At 46.2% G+C, this 18451-nt stretch overlaps 1 protein-coding gene across 1 annotated transcript in view; it reads right to left on the bottom strand.

The window, feature by feature from the left end:
* The window catches only part of LOC115468950 (circularly permutated Ras protein 1-like), a 182280-nt gene that overhangs the window by 141485 nt on the left and 22344 nt on the right, over positions 1-18451 (bottom strand). Inside the window, 3 exon segments of the mRNA XM_030201133.1 lie at positions 4816-4905; positions 5074-5112; positions 5115-5192. Of these exon segments, the coding sequence (XP_030056993.1) occupies positions 4816-4905; positions 5074-5112; positions 5115-5192 (207 nt within the window).

Raw genomic sequence — 18451 nt, 5'->3', positions numbered from 1 at the left:
ATTGTGGTTTGTCCTGCCAGTGAGTACTGGCCCTTCTTTTTCTTTCATGACCTATATTAAATAAAGTTTTTCAGGTTTTCTTTTGTTGTGCTGTTCATTCCTTCCTCCTCCCAATTTTTGTCTGCTTTTTTCTGTGACTATTTCTATTGTGTAGTCCTCACCCAGTGGCTGCTGTACACTGCAACGATGTTTCCTGCTAATGGTAGTAGACAAGTATCTCATAAATAAATAAATCAGAGGTCCTTTTACTAAACTGCGGTAAAAGGGGGCCTGCACTAGCATCAGTGCATGTTTTGATGCATGCTGAGGCTCCCTTTTACTGCAGAGGGTAAAAGGCTGTCTTTTTTCAAATAAATAAATGGCCATATGGTAAGTGAATCACTTGCCAGGCGGCCATTTCATGGGGGAGCACTTACTGTCACATTAAGGTGGTGGTAAGGGCTCCCACGCTAACTTGGTGATTACCGCCGGGTAAGCACCAGCACTACAAAAATAGAAAACATTTTTGTAGTGCTGGAAACGGCGCACGCTGGAGATGGGAACTACCACCGGGCTCCGGCAGTAGTTCTGGATTGGCGCATGGCAAGCCTGTTGCTTCCCGCCAACCCTTTATAAAAGGGCACCTCAGTGAGGAGAGAGGCCCTGTAGCTTCCCTGCAATTACCAACGGTCCATAAGTGTTTACTGGGCCATATTTAATGGTCCTTTTACTAAGCTGTGGTATGAAGTAGCCTTAACGTGCCAATAAGTGGGTCTTTTCCAAGCACTGAGGCTATATTCCCCACTGCTGCAAAAACTCCTTATTATCTATTAATTTCATTTATAGTTAGTTAGTAATATTGATTAGAACAGTGGGAAGTGGATCAGGCTCTCCAGGGACAATCAAGAGACTTAAGTTCCTAATGACACAAGTTTTATTGATAGAAGACTTAACACAGCACTTTCGGTAGGCAATTTGCCACACACCTTAAAAGCACGATTACCCTTTGCTGCATTTTCCCAAAAAGGTCTTTTCAAGATCACTTGTTCCTAATAACGATTGTCACATTTACCATTGGATGGGTTCACTCTCTAGACAATATAGAAACACTCATGAGGCAGGTCTTTGGCCAAAACACAGTGCTGTGTTGAATCTTCTATCAATAAAAACCAGGAGTAAATCTTGGTGCCCAAGTTAGGTGCACTGACCCAGTATTCTATAACTACATGTGCAAATTTTTGGAATGCCTGTGACATTTCCCATTCTCCTCCCATGGCCATGCCCTCTTTTAAGATACACACTATGGGGCCCTGTTACTAAAGGGTTGGCATGTGGAACAGGCTTACAGGACTACCACAGGAGCCTGGCAGCAGTTCCCACCCCAGCATGTGCCATTTTCGGTTACCGCCAGGTTAGCACGGGAGCCCTCAATGAGTGATGGGTAAGTGCTTCCCCTCCCACACCGAAATGACCGCACAAGTGGTTCTCTTACCGCATGGCCATTTCTTTTCCAGCAAGAAAGACAGCCTTTTACCTGCTGTGGTAAAAGGTGGCCTCAGCGTGCATCAAAAACATGCGCTGACAATAGCGCAGGCCCCTTTTACTGCAGCTTCGTAAAAGGACCCCTATGGGAATTGGGTGCACTACCTTATAGAATAACACAGAGCCATATGCACGCACAAATATTAGTGCCAATTACATCAATAAATGGTTGTTAACACCCAATTATTGATATCATTGAGATGTTAAAACAATTAATTTGCATGCACACCTCAGGCATGCATAGAAATTTGGGGTGTGCAAATCTGGGCACCATATATAGTATCTGGGGGATATTGTGCAGTAATGAAGATGTGCTAGCTGACTAGCACAGGAATGCCCACCTATTTGTTTATTTATTCATTCATTCATTCATGTTTGTATCCCACAATTATCCAAAAATGAGTTTCGTTCAATGTGGCTTACATTTAGCAGTTGTTAGAGATACATTGATTCAATTACATTTACAAGGTTGCATGATGCTGTGTTTTACTGTGGTTGCAAGATAACTATTAGTGCATATAGATTAGTCAGTGGGTTTCTGAGAAGATATGTCTTAGTTCATTTCTTAGATGAAAAGATGCATTACAGTTAGAGGATGTGTTGTGCATTGTTGTTCCAGAATGATTAGTGCATATTTTACTCATAGAATTTCCAGCTCTGTTTGATTTTTGTACACCACATTGGTTTGTTGTGAAAGACGGTATATTAAGTCTCAAATAACAAACATAATGCACCTTAGAAAAAGGGTTCCATGGTGTGTTGTCATTGTATATTGAGTGTCATATACAGCATAATGAGGGTCATAACCATGTTTTATTTTAATGATACTTATGTGAATATTAACACCCTGATGGCATGATTTCTTAATTAAAAGGTGCCAACTATGTTCACTCTGCTCGGTTGTCACTCTTTTGTGTTGATGGATACAAATTCAGGGATGCATGAAAAAGCGCAGACAGGGATATTGAATGTTTAGGGTATATAAAATCACATCAAATATCATATCAAAATGAGGGCTGGAGGGGTGTTGCAGAATTGGAGAGTCTCTCTTTGGGCCGAGGAGACCAGCAACCCTGGACCCTACAACCTTCTGGCAGTGGCGGAGTGACAAATGTATGCAATAAATTTGCATGTACTACCTCAACACATGGCACCTAACTTTTTGTGCCCTTTGTAGGACTTGTCCCCCTACTTTCACATAAATGATGGTATTCTACTCATTTGTATATGGAAATGGAACATATATATGCATAGGTGCCAGCTCGTGGGCCAAGTGGTGCTTGAGCACCCCAATATTGACCAAAAGCCTTTACTGTGACCAGGAAGTATTCACACATAGAAAACATGACGGCAGATAAAGGCCATATGACCTATCCAGTCTGCCCATCCTCTGTAACCCCTAATTCTTCCTGTTCCTAAGCGATCCCACATGCTTATCCCATGCCTTTTTAAATTCTGGAACAGTCCTCAACTCCACCACCTCCCCGGGAGGCCATTCCACGCCTCCACCTCCCCTTTCTGTGAAATAATACTTCCTTAGGCTACTCCTAAGCCTATTCCCTCTTAACTTTGTCATATGCCCCCTCATTCCAGTGCTCTCCTTCATTTGAAAAAGGCCTGTACATAAATGCCCTTGAGATATTTAAACATTTCTATCATGTCTCCTCTCTCCCTCCTCTCTTCCAGCGTATACATGTTGAGGTTCATAAGCCTGTCCCTATAATTTTTGCATTCAAGACCCCTTACTAATTTCGTAGCCGCCCTCTGGACCGACTCCATCCTGTTTATATCTTTCCATAGGTGCGGTCTCCAGAACTGCACGCAGTACTCCACATGAGGCCTCACCAGAGACTTATACAATGGCACTATCACCTCCTTTTTCCTGCTGGTCATGCCTCTCTTTATGCACCCAAGCATCCTTCTGGCTTTGGCCGTCGCTTTTTCTACCTGTTTGAAAGCTTTAAGGTCGTCAGACACAATCACCTACAAGCCCCGCTCTTCCTTCGCACACTGAAGCACTACATCCCCTACACCCACACGTATTGAGTATGCATATTCATTGTGGGTATCCTGAAATCTGACTGGCTGAGTGTGTCTTGAGGACTAAGTTGAGAATCCCTGTCATACAGCACTGTTTCCCAAGACCAGTCCTGGAGTACCCTTGCCAGTTAGGTTTCCAGGATATCCTCAATAAATATGCATGAACTTGATTTGCACATACTGTCTCCATTATATGCAAATCAAGTTCATGAATATTCATTATGAATATTCTGAAACCTGACTGGCAAGGGGTACTCCAGGACCAGACTTGGAAAACACTGTCATAGAGAAGAGTCATTAAGCTGGAAATCATATCTACACTTGTAAACTTCAAGGTAAATTTCTAATATTGTGACCTAGTTTCATGCACAGGAATGGCTTGGTTGTAAGATCTTACAATTTTGTATACATACATACATATAACACATTTCCCGCAGATATTATCCTAAAAATCACTCTGGGGCAATTCCCAACAGCCCTCCTCGAAGCAAGGTACTCTCCTTGTGTATGTGTGTATCTTGTACTTCATTTTCAAAGGAAACATTATGTAGTTAGCTTATATGATTGTATTTTCAGATGTTGTATGACTTGTTCCAGAATGGTAAATAATGATTGAACAAACAAAAAAAGAACAAGAAAATTAGTTGCAGGTAGAGTAGCTAGACACCCAAGGAGTAGAAGAGTAGCCAAATGGTTAGTGCAGTGGCCTGAGAACCAGGGGAACTGAGTTCAATTCCCACTGCAGCTTCTTGTGACTCTGGGTAAGTTACTTAAACCTTCATTGCCCCAGATGCAAAATAAGTACCTGCATATAATATGTAAACTGCTTTGAATGTAGTTGCAAAAACCTCAGAAAGGCGGTATATCAAGTCCCATTTCCCTTTCCCTTTCCCCCCTTTGATTGTAACCATCCCCAATTTTGGGCAGGCCTGAGCCCAAGTTGGGTGGGCATGAGAACCCTGGCCCGGCATCTCTCCCCCTCCCCTCCAGGTAGTCCTGCAACTGTGGAGTTTAAATATCAAGGGATGGGTTTTCTGGATATTTAGGGGGCCCTTTTACTAACAGAATTAGTGCGCAATACATTTTGCACGTCCTATTGGTCCACATGGAGCTTAGCATGTGTTAATTAGTATATGCTAAACTTTAGAAATGTGGCTCCTTGGATCATGTCTATGGAAATATACACACAAGTTGTTAACAAAGCCTATTTAAAGTTTGGCAACATTCACTGAATATTCTGTCTTAGAAACTCACCATTAATTAAATCCACTATCTTTCCCAGGTGAAGAGATACCACATTAACATTTGCACTGAAATCTTCCATGGGAACTGCATTCCTGTAAGCTTCAATAAACAAAAGTTTCGAAAATGATAAAACCTTGTAAGTTAAAGTATAAACTTGACAAATGTTTTTTTAGCAGCAAACCTCCTACACCGCAGCAAATGCACATTGTTAAAAATAAACATCTCAAAGGAATGAACTGACAGTTCTAGGTACGCCATATTACTTACTGCGTTCTGGTAGAGGTGGGGGAATTGGGGAGCTAAATGACTCTTCTCTTGCTTGTTTACTGATAACCTTCCAGCTCTCCTACTGTTCCATCGAGGAGGCAGTGGTGGAGGCGAACCATCTACAGAATATTTTTTTAAAGTTACATTCAGTATGCAAGATGTGCATATTCACTATGCTGTATTCAGGTGATATTCTTTATGCAAGAATTAGAGATGGGCATTTGTTAGTGTTCATTCAGTTCATTAATGCCTTCAGAGATTTAGGGGAAATTTTCAATGCGGGCTACTGTTAAATCATTTTAGCACAGGGTCTCATTGAAAATGGGACCTGTGCTAAATTATGCCAAGTTTTGGTAAAATAACCAAAATTAACAGAAGCCCAAGTTGATAACTTCCCCCCCTTATGCATGAGACCATGTGCTAACTGACCAGACTTGTGATAAATAACCCGCCTTAACAGTAGCCCATGTTGATAACTTCCTCGATTATGCAATGAAACCCTGTGCTAGACTGACGCGACTTGGGCAACTGTTAAGTCAGGTTATTGTACCACAAGTTGATAACTTCCCCCATTATGCGATGAGACCCTGTGCTAAACTAACCTGACTTGTGGTACAATAACCTGACTTAACAGTAGCCCAAGTTGATAACTTCCCCCCCCCCCCCCCCCTTAGTGCATACTAATGAGTCCTTGTACAAAAGTCAGTAAGTTCTACATTTACCCTTCTGTCTATAACAAGTCACATAAAGTTAGACGTCAATATGAGCACTTAAGTTATATGAAAAATACTAGCACCTATATGTATGACTGTTACAGTTACATGCTTAAGTGCTAGTTGGGCGATAACCAGTATATTCTATCTGCACGATATTTAAAACCATTTAACCGGTCAGGAACAGCTCCTGCCAATTAAATGACACTTAACTGGCTATCCGGCAATATTCAGCGGGAGATCAGTGGTTATTTCCTGCTGAATATTGCCAGTTAGCGCTTAGCGAATAACCATGTTACATCGTGCTAATATATTCAGCACATCGCCAGCTACATTTAGTGGCCAAATTCAGCCGCCAAAATAGCTGGAATATCTTTGGTTGGCTTAAACTTAACTGGCCAGCGCTGAATATCGGCTTGGCAAGTTAAGTTGAAACCAGTCAAAAACACCGGATGGTCGATGCCGGTCACAGAAACAGCCCAGCACTGAATATCTGGGCTCAGTGCCGACCACGGGAGTCAGCCCAGCTAATTTCAGCAATCTGAATATAGGGCCCCTTAACTTTAGTGTGCAACTCACTTAGCACGTAAATGCAAGAAGGTGTTCACAAAGGGAAGCACATGGACGAGGCATAGCCCTGTAGAACAACTGCACATGTAACTTATAGAAAAGTGTTAGTTATGCATTAAACTGCCAAATTTAGGCATAAACATTTATATCTGCTATTGATATGGCGTAAGTGGGCATGCCTAAAGGTTGACATGAAATGCCAACGTACACTAGTATTCTAAATCAGAATCTGTGCGCCCAAATGCCGTAAGCGAATTCATGCTCAGTGCACTGTGCATTGGCTTCTAACCCTTGATGCCCTTTGTAGAACTGACCCTTATTGCACAGTAACAGGGAAATTCTACATTTGGCGCCTAAGGTTAGGCGCTACTTCAACTTCCACATGTGCCTAAGTGTTTCCGCATGGATCTGAAAAATTATGGGAGGGACATGGGCAGGTCAGGGGTGTCCCTTATGCATGCAGTGTTATAGAATAGTATTGTTTATCACTGATTAAGATCTGCACTCAACTTGGTTTCAGTTGGTGTAAATCCTCATACCTAAAGCTGAGCGTGGATCCTAGCACAATCCTGGAATGCCCTTTATAGAACACAGTTCAGCATCAAATTTTTTACTAAATCCAGCCCTAAGGGGGTGATTCAAAAAGGAGTCATCTAGTTTTAGGCGACAAGAGGGCACATAACTGATGGTATTCTTGTCATTTATATATAGAAATGGACACTTATGTATGTTGTCATTACAGCTGACTTTGGTTCAGGATCTAAAATGAGAAAAAACCTTACAGGCCCATGACTCTAACCTGAACTTCAAGTGTGACTGCAGAACTCATGATCTGTTGTGAAATTCATGTAGCAGAAAGAGGAACGGGCGTAGGTGGAAAAACAGAGTAACATCGTTTAGCAACATGGTGGTCACAGATGTTCTGGTGAAAAATAGAACAAGATAACTCCTCAGGAAGATGACATGGAGGGGCATAACCAAATGGGGCTGGCCATCTATAAGGGCGGCCATCTGTAATGATGGCCCTGTAAAGCGGCGTACCTGACCATATTATCGAAACAAGATGGCCGGCCATCTTTCGTTTCAATAATAAGTCAAGGCTGGCCAAATCTCAACATTTGGGCGGCCTTAGAGATGGCCGCCATTGGTTTTCGCCGATAATGGAAACTAATGGCGGCCATCTCAAATCCGGCCAAATCCAAGCCATTTGGTCATGGGAGGAGCCAGAATTTGTAGTGCACTGGTCCCCCTCACATGCCAGGACACCAACCGGGCACCCTAGGGGGCACTACAGTGGACTTCACAAATTGCCCCCAGCTGCATAGCTCCCTTACCTTGGGTGCTGAGCCCCCCACAAATCCCCCCCCCCCCCCCCAAAACCCACTCCCCACAACTGTACACCACTACCATAGCCCTTAGGGATGAAGGGGGGCACCTACATGTGGATAAAGTGGGTTTTGAGTTTTTTTTTGGAGGGCTCCCATTTACCACCACAAGTGTAACAGGTAGGAGGGGATGGGCCTGAGTCCGCCTGCCTAAAGTGCACTGCTGTACCCACTAAAAACTGCTCCAGGGACCTGCAAAGTGCTGTGATGGAGCTGGGTATGACATTTGAGGCTGGCATAGAAGCTGGCAAAAAAATGTATTAAAACTTTTTTGGGGGGTGGGAGGGGGTTGCTGACCACTGGGGAGTAAGGGGAGGTGATCCCCGATTCCCTCCAGTGGTCATCTGGTCAGTTTCGGGCACCTTTTCAAGGCTTGGTCCAAGTAAAGTCGGCCAAATGCTCATCAGGGCTGGCCTTCTTTTTTCCATTATCAGCTGAGGCTGGCCATCTCTTAACCACGCCCCCGCCCCGCCTTCAGTACACTGCCGACATGCTCCCTTGATCTTTGGCCAGCCCCTGCAACGGAAAGCAGTTGAAGCCAGCCAAAATTAGCTTTTGATTAATCCAATTTGGCTGGCTTTAGGAGAAGGCCAGCCATCTCCCCGATTTGTGTCGAAAGATGGCCACCCTTCTCCTTCGAAATAAGCAGGTTAGTCTTCCAGTAAGAGTTGGTCTATTATTAGATTTTCCAGTAAATACTAACCAACTCATTACATAGCCAATCAGTGTTAACCATTACATTAGCATATATCCAATAAATGGGATTATTGTCAGAATGACCTGTTATGTTAATGAACGTATATAAGTGATTGTACTTGCTGCTTCAATGGGGTAAGACAGTCACAGCCAGCACCTTTGTGCAAGCAGGGCTGCACTCCCATGAGAAAACCAATCAATTGGCAAGTAATCCTATTGCTTTCTCATAAGTATCCTTGAGTCTTTTATATCTGCAAATTGGCTTTAGCTGGTAATTTGGGGTAAGGGTGAAAAAGACCCTAAAATAAAGCATTATAAACTCAGACACAGAGAACACCTATGTGTAGCTGTGATACTGTACTCCCACAAGCAATTGATTGTACATATATTTGGAGAATAATAAATACAAGTATTTGATTGGATATATATTCTTTGAAGTCTCAGATATAGCAGTACTTTTGTATAGCAACGTTCTGTACTTCCAGTGAGATATCACTGATCTGCTAATTATACAAATACTTGATAAGAACTAAGGTATCTAATTAACTCCTAGCTGATGCAGCCTTGGGTGATTTATTTCTTCCTATGTATTGGTGGGTGAACCGCCATATTGGGAGGGATAGGTGCCAGCTCTACATGTGCTGTTGACGTTTGAACACCCTCAATATTGATCAAACGCCTTTATTGTGACCAGACAGCATTCACATATGTTGAGTTTAGCATCCCAAATCATTTTGAAAAGTTGGTTACTACGTATGTGTAAATGACCTCTTATAGAACTAGGGGGGAAAATGCACACAGTGATTTGATAGTGAATACTTTGCTAGTGGGCAGAGCACACAGGTGCATGTGCAAATGATACAAGCTGGTAAACACAAATTATAAAATTGTTTTGTAAAATTTTATGATAAATGCAGTGGTTCCCAAACTTTCTCAGGTCACAGTGCCCCATCTCCCCCCCCCCCCCCCCTGTTGCTGCCAATGGTATTGAGTCCTACCTTCCACCCAGTTTCAGCCCCACCTTTGCTCTCTCCTCCATCCAGCTTCTGCTCACCTTCTCTCCCTTTCATCCAACATCTGCCCACCGTCTCTTCCCCTTCCATCCAGCTTCTGTTCACTTTCTCTCTCCCTTCCATCCAGCTTCTATCCATTTTCACTCTCCCTTCCATCCGGCTTCTGTTCACCTTCTCTCCCCCTTCCATCCAGCTTTCGTCCACTTAGCCGGTTACGTGCTGATATTCAGCACGTAACCGGCCATTTTAAAAAATCGTTGTGGCAGCATTTACCACCACCTGTTATGTAGGCAGAAAGGGCTACTGTGTTTTTCCGTATGCTAATCAGTTAGTACATGCTAATGAGGATGGGCTAACTGGTTAGCGCAGGAACGCCCCACTCTCTGCCCCTGCATGCCCTTCAAAAAATATACAAAAAATTATTTAGCAAGCTGCGCATTCTAAAATTACCGCACGACACTGTAGCGCATCCCACCGTACTCCATGTTCTGCTGCAATAGGCATCCATTAGTGCCTAATGCAGCTCAGCATAAGGGTCCCTATCAGGGGCATTTTCAAAAGAAAAGGGCGCCCCAAAAAAGCGACACAAAAGGCACATGGGGTCCCTGTGAAAGAAGGTCGCCCAAATCCCAATAATCAAACTGGACCGTAGAGGACGCCCATCTATGGTCGTCTCCACCGGGGGCGTGTTAGGGGCGGTGTTACGTGATAGGCGCCCCCAGCATATAACGGCTTGCGAAATGGTTTTGCATGGGTCTGAACATGGGCGTCCTTAGTAGACCTGAAATAAAAGCAACCAGAGTAAGGGGGAAGTCGTCTTTAGACCCATTAGCGATTTTGTGCAGTTGGAGAGTGGCTGAGAGAGCGTTGTTGGAGAGAAAGCTGAGAGTTTGTTCCAGTACCTGTTACCTTTGTCTGTGTGCCGTAGTCGGAACGTTTTCCCCTTCACCTGCCTCATTTGTGTTTTAACTTTTCAGCTTTCCCTTCCAGCCTCCAAACCCAGACACCACTACTCCTTCCTTTATCTCCCCCATCCCCTCTCCCTATCCCTCTCCATTCACTGTCCCAAGTTCATAATTCATTCCCTTACCTGTTTGTAGTCTCTTGCTTGTCTTTGTCCTGTGTACTGCTTCAGTGTGTTTGTGAAAACTGTCATTTGCTGCTTGGAGAGTGAGTGGCTAGAGGGTGTGGCAGGAGAGTTGGTAGTGGGTGTTTGTGGTGGGAGAGTGAGTGACGCTTCTGTTTGTTGCTACTGTGCTTCACCAAGTTGGTAGGGAGAGGTGAACACTGGTGTCACTGCATTGCACCTGTAGTGTGGGGAAATGGAGGCATTAAATGCACAGGTGGCTTACATGTTGGAGGAAGAGGGGAGGCACCGCAGGAGGTACTCACGCCCCAGAGTTTTCAGGCCCTGTAGCAGTTTCCTAGACCTCACTGACCTGCAGTTGTCTCACTAGGTACCGGTTTGATAGGCTGCCATTCAGCACCTTTGTGACCAGCTCAAACCCCTCCTGCAGCCCAGGACCCATAGGAACAACCCCATCCCTGTGCACCTAAAGATCACTGCTTCTCTATCTTTTCTGGCCACTGGGAGTTTCCAGTCTGTCCTAGCTGTGAACACGGGTCTCACCTAGGCTTCCATTTCTAACTGCCTCACCCAGTTCCTTGATGGCTTCCTTACCCACACCTCTGAGTACATCACCTTCCCACCACCCCCCAGGTCCTGCAGAACAACATGGCTGACTTCTGCACCGTAGCTCGCTTCCCTCAGTCATAAGGCACCATTGACTGCAAACATGTCGCACTCAGACCCCCCCCCCCCCCTCCCCCCCCCCCCCCCGGGCACGAGAGGCCACTTATAGGAACAGGAAAGCATTCCACTCACTCAATATGCAAGTTGAATGTGACGCCCAGGGGGAGATTCTAGACGTGTGTGCCCGATACCCAGGCTCCACCCATCACGCAGCACTCAGGAATCTTCCGCAGGTTTGAGTGAGGGGAGATCACCGGCGGATGGCTCCTAGGTAAGTGCAGCATGGATCTGCCCAAACTATACCTCCTCCGATAGGCAGCCCTCAGCACTGTCTCCCTCCAGCAAAACCCACAATCCCCCCCCCCCCACAAGGTACCCGCTCCAAACAATACACACTCATCTTTCTCATCCTGCTTCTCCCCAAAGGTGACAGAGGCTACCCACAGCGGAGTTGGCTCATGACCACCAAAGTGCACCCACAAACAGGGTCAGAGGAGAACTACAACAGTAGACATTGCACCTCCCATTGCATCATCGAGCGCACCTTCGGACAACTTAAGAACAGGTTCTGATGTCTGGACCGTTCTGGAGGGGAGCTCCTGTACAGCCCCCAAAAGGTGGCAAAGATATTTCTGGCATGCTGCATAATTTAGCAATGCGCAGAGGACAGGCCTTCCCAGAAGAGCCACAGCCACCAAAGCAGCAGGCCCCAGATGAACAGGATGAGGAGCCCCCTCCACCTCCTGCCCACAGAGCAGAGTGCACACCAGCTGGGGGTCAGAGCCAGGCAAAGACTGATCGAGACAAGTTTTGTGTGAGAGTAACTTGACAATTATTTCTATCACTGTGTATTTACACACCAACACCACCCCCCCTCCCACCACCATCATCCGCTCTGTGCATATTCCCCTACCTCCAACCCTCACCCCCCAGCATGTCCCATCACTTTCCCTGCCCCCTCCCCTGGCCTCGTCCCCGTCCCCTCCTACCCCTCCCACCGTGTTCCTTTGCAGCTGGTGCTGCAGTGGAACTCTGTTGAGAGTCCTCTAATGAACTCCCACTCTCCTCCTCTGTGTTCACAAGGCAGCCTGTTGCTTTGGCTGCCCTGTGGAAGTCCAGCCACCTTGCGCTCTGTGGCTTCCCTGCAACCTGGGCACAGAACCCAGAAGGGGAGCTGGTGTGGTGGCTGCTGGACTAGTGGCTGGGGAGGCTGAGGATCTCAAGCTCCTCTTCTTAGCAGGTGGTTGCTGTGCAGTGGTGGAAGTCGACGCCAGTCGTTGTTGCTGCATCAGGGCTGTATTAGGTGCTCTAAGGTCACGGTGTAGGCCCTCGATGCTGTGCTCCAGCCGTTGGAGCTGCTGTATCAGATTTCCTTCACTACAAATTCATGCTATCCTCCTTCCAGTCCTCACTATTCCTTGCCAAACAGGACTATTAGACCCAATTGACCAATTCTCTCAGCTCTAACCCTCGTCGTCTCTTCGCCACCCTTAACTCCCTCCTCAAAGTGCCCTCCGATCCCACCCCCCCTCGCTCTCTCCTCAATCACTGGCTGACTACTTCCGCGACAAGGTGCAAAAGATCAACCTTGAGTTCACTACAAAGCCACCTCCTCCTCTTCACCCTTCAACCCTCTCCCTCAACCAACCAACCCAGACCTCCTTCTCCTCCTTTCCTGATATCTCCGAGGAGGAACCACCGCCTTCTTTCCTCCTCAAAATGCACCACTTGTTCCTCTGATCCCATCCCCACCAACTTACTTAACACCATCTCTCCTACTATCACCCCCTCCATCTGTCATATCCTCAACCTCTCTCTCTCCACTGCAACTGTCCCAGACACCTTCAAGCATGTCGTAGTCACGCCACTCCTCAAAAACCATCACTAGACCCTACCTGTCCCTCCAACTACGCCCCATCTCCCTCCTACCCTTCCTCTCCAAGATACTTGAGCGCGCAGTCCACAGCCGCTGCCTTGATTTTCTCTCCTCTCATGCCATCCTCGATCCGCTTCAATCCGGTTTTCGCCCTCTTCACTCGACAGAAACAGCACTCTCTAAAGTCTGTAATGACCTGTTCCTTGCCAAATCCAGAGGCCACTACTCCATCCTCATCCTCCTCGATTTATCCGCCGCTTTTGACACTGTCAATCATGACTTACTTCTTGCCACACTGTCCTCATTTGGGTTCAAGGGCTCTGTCCTCTCCTGGTTCTCCTCCTATCTCTCCCACCGCACCTTCAAAGTTCACTCTCATGGATCTTCCTCCACCCCATCCCCTTATCTGTGGTGTTCACCAGGGATCTGTCCTTGGACCCCTTCTCTTCTCAATCTACACCTCTTCCCTGGGCTCCCTGATCTCATCTCATGGTTTCCAGTATCATCTCTATGCTGATGACACCCAACTGTATCTCTCCACACCAGACATCACCGCGGAGACCCAGGCAAAGGTATCGGCCTGCTTATCCAACATTGCTGCCTGGATGTCCAACCGCCACCTGAAACTGAACATGTCCAAGACTGAGCTTATCGTCTTTCCACCAAAACCCACTTCTCCTCTTCCTCCACTTTCTATCTCAGTTGATAACACCCTCATCCTCCCCGTCTCATCTGCCCGCAACCTCGGAGTCATCTTTGACTCCTCTCTCTCCTTTTCTGCGCATATCCAGCAGATAGCCAAGACCTGTCGCTTCTTCCTCTTTAACATCAGCAAAATTCGCCCTTTCCACTCTGAACACACCACCCGAACTCTCGTCCACGCTCTCATTACCTCTCGCCTGGACTACTGCAACTTACTCCTCCCCGGCCTCCCACTTAGCCATCTATCCCCCCTTCAATCTGTTCAGAAGTCTGCTGCACGTCTCATATTCCGCCAAAACCGATATACTCATATCACCCCTCTCCTCAGGTCACTTCACTGGCTTCCGATCAGATACCGCATTCAATTCAAGCTTCTCCTTCTTACCTACAAATGCACTCTGTCTGCTGCCCCTCACTATCTTTCTACCCTCATCTCCCCTTACATTCCCGCCCGTAACCTCCGTTCACAGGATAAATCCCTCCTCTCAGTACCCTTCTCCACCACCGCCAACTCCAGGCTCCGCTCATTCTGTCTCGCCTCACCCTATGCTTGCAACAACCTTCCTGAGCCCTTACGCCAAGCCCCCTCCCTGCCCGTCTTCAAGTCTTTGCTTAAAGCCCACCTCTTCAATGCTGCGTTCCGCACCTAACCCTTACCGTTCAGTGAATCCAGACTGCCCCAATTTGACTGCCCCTATCGGACCGACCGTTCACTTGTCTATTAGATTGTAAGCTCTTTGAGCAGGGACTGTCTCTCTTTGTTAAATTGTACAGCGCTGCATAACCCTAGTAGCGCTCTAGAAATGTTAAGTAGTAGTAGTAGTATATTTGCCTGTACCACTTCCCGTTGCACCTGGAGCACTTCCCGTTGGGCCTGAAGCGCTTCCCGTTGCAGCTCCAATTTCTGGCACCGGTAGTCTTCCATCTGCACATTCTGGCCCAGCAATTGTGTGGCGAGGCGCAGTAGCTGCCTCCTCTGGCTGGATGGCATTTGCTGAGGAGGTGCTCCCACTTCTGCATCTTCAGCTTCTTCCTCAGTGCCACCATCAGAAAAGGCTGAGGGTGGTGGAGGGAGAGCCTCTGCTGCAGGTGGTGGAGGGAGAGCCTCTGCTGTGGGTGGTGGAGGGAGAGCCGGCACTGCTGCTGCTGGGTCCTGTGGTTCCACCCCATGGTCCTGTGTGGTTTCTTGTGCAGGCCCACTGGTTTGCTACTCTGTGTGCTGGGGCTGGTGGCCACTAGGGCCAGCTTCTTCCTGCGACTGGCTGTCATCACCTACATAGCAAAAGGGGAGGAAGTGTGTTGGTCAAAATAACCCACTTTTGTTTTTCAGCATTCATATACATAGCCCCACAGGCAAAGACCCAGTAAAGAGATCGTGAGGAATGGGATTGGCAAGCAAGCCACAGATGTCATTGTACATGGTACAGAGCTGGAGACAAGGAGCGCAGTATACTACAGAGACTGATGTGCAAGAGGGCCACACAGGCAGGTGGGTAGACATAGAACTGTGGAAGGAGTGCAGAGGACACAGTGGCTACAGCATAGAGGTGTGGGAAGGAGATATGCAGAGTCTGGTGATGGGGAAGACCCCCCAAAGCTGTGAAACAGTGCTAATTTACACACATTTTTTATTTTATTTATTTATTTTTGTTACATTTGTACCCCGCGCTTTCCCACTCATGGCAGGCTCAATGCGGCTTACATGGGGCAATGGAGGGTTAAGTGACTTGCCCAGAGTCACAAGGAGCTGCCTGTGCCTGAAGTGGGAATCGAACTCAGTTCCTCAGGTCCCCAGGAGCAAAGTCCACCACCCTAACCACTAGGCCACTCCTCCACTATTTATATTTTATATATATTATTTACATATATTATATACATTGCTGGAAACTCTCCCCCTCCCCCATCCCCCTGCTACTCCCTGTGTCATGGTCTGTAATAAATAGTGATTTGCATTGCATGTGGTGTTCTCCTCCCTTTCCCTACTGAGGACCCCCACTTGTGTAAAACAGAGTGTAATACAACACAACACATACCCCAGCTTCCGAATGGTCAACCTACCTGAGCCCTCAGGCTGTACTGACGTGTCAAGGGACCCAATGCCATGGATCCCCTCCTGGGGCAAGAGCCCATGAATGATGCGCTCAATGGGGGTCAAGTTAGTGGTGTCATCTGCTGGGGGACTGGCACCAGCCTTCCTCCTGACATCACGCCTCAGCCGGCTCCACTTTCGTTTGCAGTCTTCCACATCCCTGCCACAGTGGAAAACCGCGTTGAGCCGGTCCCTTACTGCCTCCCATTCTCGCTGCTTCATTGTAGCAGCTAGCCTCTGGCCCATGGGAGCAAAGAGATGCGTGTGCCTCCTCTGCATTTCCTGAACCAGCAGTTCAATTTCAGGGTCGCTGAAATTACCCTTGCCGTTGGGTGGTTGCTTTGGTTCCATTGTACCACAAGTTCAAGGTAAGCTCATACCTCTCAGCCACCTCTTCCTTTTCTGCTAGGTACTAAACAAACACTTCTTGCATCTTGCAGGACAGCTGGTCAAGTAATACACTGCACTCTGAGAGCCATGATTGTTTCTACCCAATTCATTGTGCAGATGTCTTGTTCTCTATTGGACACACTCAGTGTGGCTGCCTGTGGGGTGGGGAAGGGGGAGGGGGAGAGGCCCTGAAAATGGATGTGTGCATCCCTCATGGTCAAGGGCTCCCCATCCTCTCTATGTTCTCTGCATTCAAATCTTACCTCTATTTTCAACAGGTTTGCCGGTGGTTGCTGTGCAGTGGTGGAAGGAGACATCACTTGCTGCTGCATCAGTGCTGCACTGTGTGCTTTCAGGTCACTCCGTAGGCCCTCGATACTGTGATCCAGCCATTGGAGCTGCTGCACCGCTCCCCTATAGGTTCCATCCTTCTTTATGTGGTGAACCCCAGTCCCCTTTTATGAAGTGCCCACCCATTCTGAAGGTTGTTGGGGGTGGGGAGGGGGGGGAAGCATATATGCACTGAACGTCTTTTCCACATTATTCAACACAGTCCTACAATCCTCCATAGTTATGGAACATTTCTAAATTCTATCCTGCAAACTATTTTCAAGGTGGCCACAGGTGCGTGCCTACCACGGCCTTGAGCCCTTAAGTCATGGTGAGGGAGAGGGGTTCTGGTTACAGTTCCTACTTTAAATTACCTGCAGGTGGCTACAGCCTGGTGCCTATATAATTCCCCTAGCCTGTGCCCTTCTGTACCTGATGTATTATATTGCAATTGTGATGAAGTAAACATCCATCTAATGCTTTTACCCTTGTTTTCCCTTTTCTCCTCAGCACTATATACCATTGCTGATACCTCCATAATCGATGACCTAATGTATGTTATAATCCAATTATTATCCAGAAACCTTCATGCAATACCATAATGTATTCTTCTTTACCATGTATGTATGCACACAGTATATATATATATATATATATATATATATATATATATATATATATATATATACACACCATGAACTGTTCCACGTATGTGATGTGCCATCTAGGTTGCCATGTATGTATGCACCTTAATGCAACACCATTTGTAATTTTGTTACCCGGAAATGGCAACCGCCACTATGGCAAATGTAAGCCACATTGAGCCTGCAAATTGGTGGGAAAATGTGGGATACAAATGCTACAAATAAAAAAATAAAAGATGACCCAGCTGTTTGTAGCTCCTTCCTGGCCCTCACCAATGTTGTTACAGGGCCGCCGTCCTTAGGTCGGCCTAGTAAGATGGACGTGCTTCGGCAGTTCTGTGAGAAACGCGTCCTTGTTACTGTACTAAGGACGTCTTTGCAGTATTTTTCCTATACTTTCGGTGTCCCTGATTTGGGCATTTTCAACTGCGATAATAGAATGTCTAAGGACGTCCATACTATTTTTCCATTATACCTACCTGATTTTGGCCGATTTCGTGAGGGTATCCTCATTCAGACTTGGACGACCTTTCGAAAATGCCCCTCCACATAATTTTTTAAAGTTATTTTTATACAGAAGTATCCTTCACCATTCCTTAATGTCACATTTATTATTAAATATTTATAAACAATTCTGCACATTTCACTATTCAAAATATGTTCTTTACTAAAATATAGCTATTAATATAATTTCCACATTTATAACCCATCTTCAACTAAGTGGGGAACAATAAAAACATACATCATACACAGACAGTTACACACTACCATCATTAATTCTACCTTTGCATTAAGAAAACATCAAACACCAGCAAAGGCCTCCACAAAAATGTTTTCACTTCAGATATCAGCATACACAGTATTATCAAAGTGATTATCTGGACTATTCATCTTGCTGCACTTCCTGTCACACAATCAGCCACTATAGGCCTGAGTAAAAAGAAAACTTTTTTGCTGCTTCATAAACACAGCAGTGTTGCCCATGAGCCTCATGGTATCAGGCAACTTATTCCATTCAAATGACCTAGCAACTGAGAAATAGAATGCTCTGTCTTTCTGCAAAATAGAGACGGAATAGATAGCTGTTGTCTTCCCAAATAATGTGTGTGTGTGGGGAGGGGGAGGGTACCATACTGCAATGCATAAATCAGAGTCAAAACTTTCAATGTGCAGTGTGTCTGTGCATGCGCATGGGTATGTTTGTGTTTTTGTGTGTG

The sequence above is a fragment of the Microcaecilia unicolor genome, chromosome 4 (assembly GCF_901765095.1).
Source record: "Microcaecilia unicolor chromosome 4, aMicUni1.1, whole genome shotgun sequence".
NCBI classification, from domain to species: domain Eukaryota; kingdom Metazoa; phylum Chordata; class Amphibia; order Gymnophiona; family Siphonopidae; genus Microcaecilia; species Microcaecilia unicolor.
The sequence above is the reverse complement of the archived record's forward strand: the minus strand, read 5'-3'. Positions and strand labels throughout refer to the sequence as shown.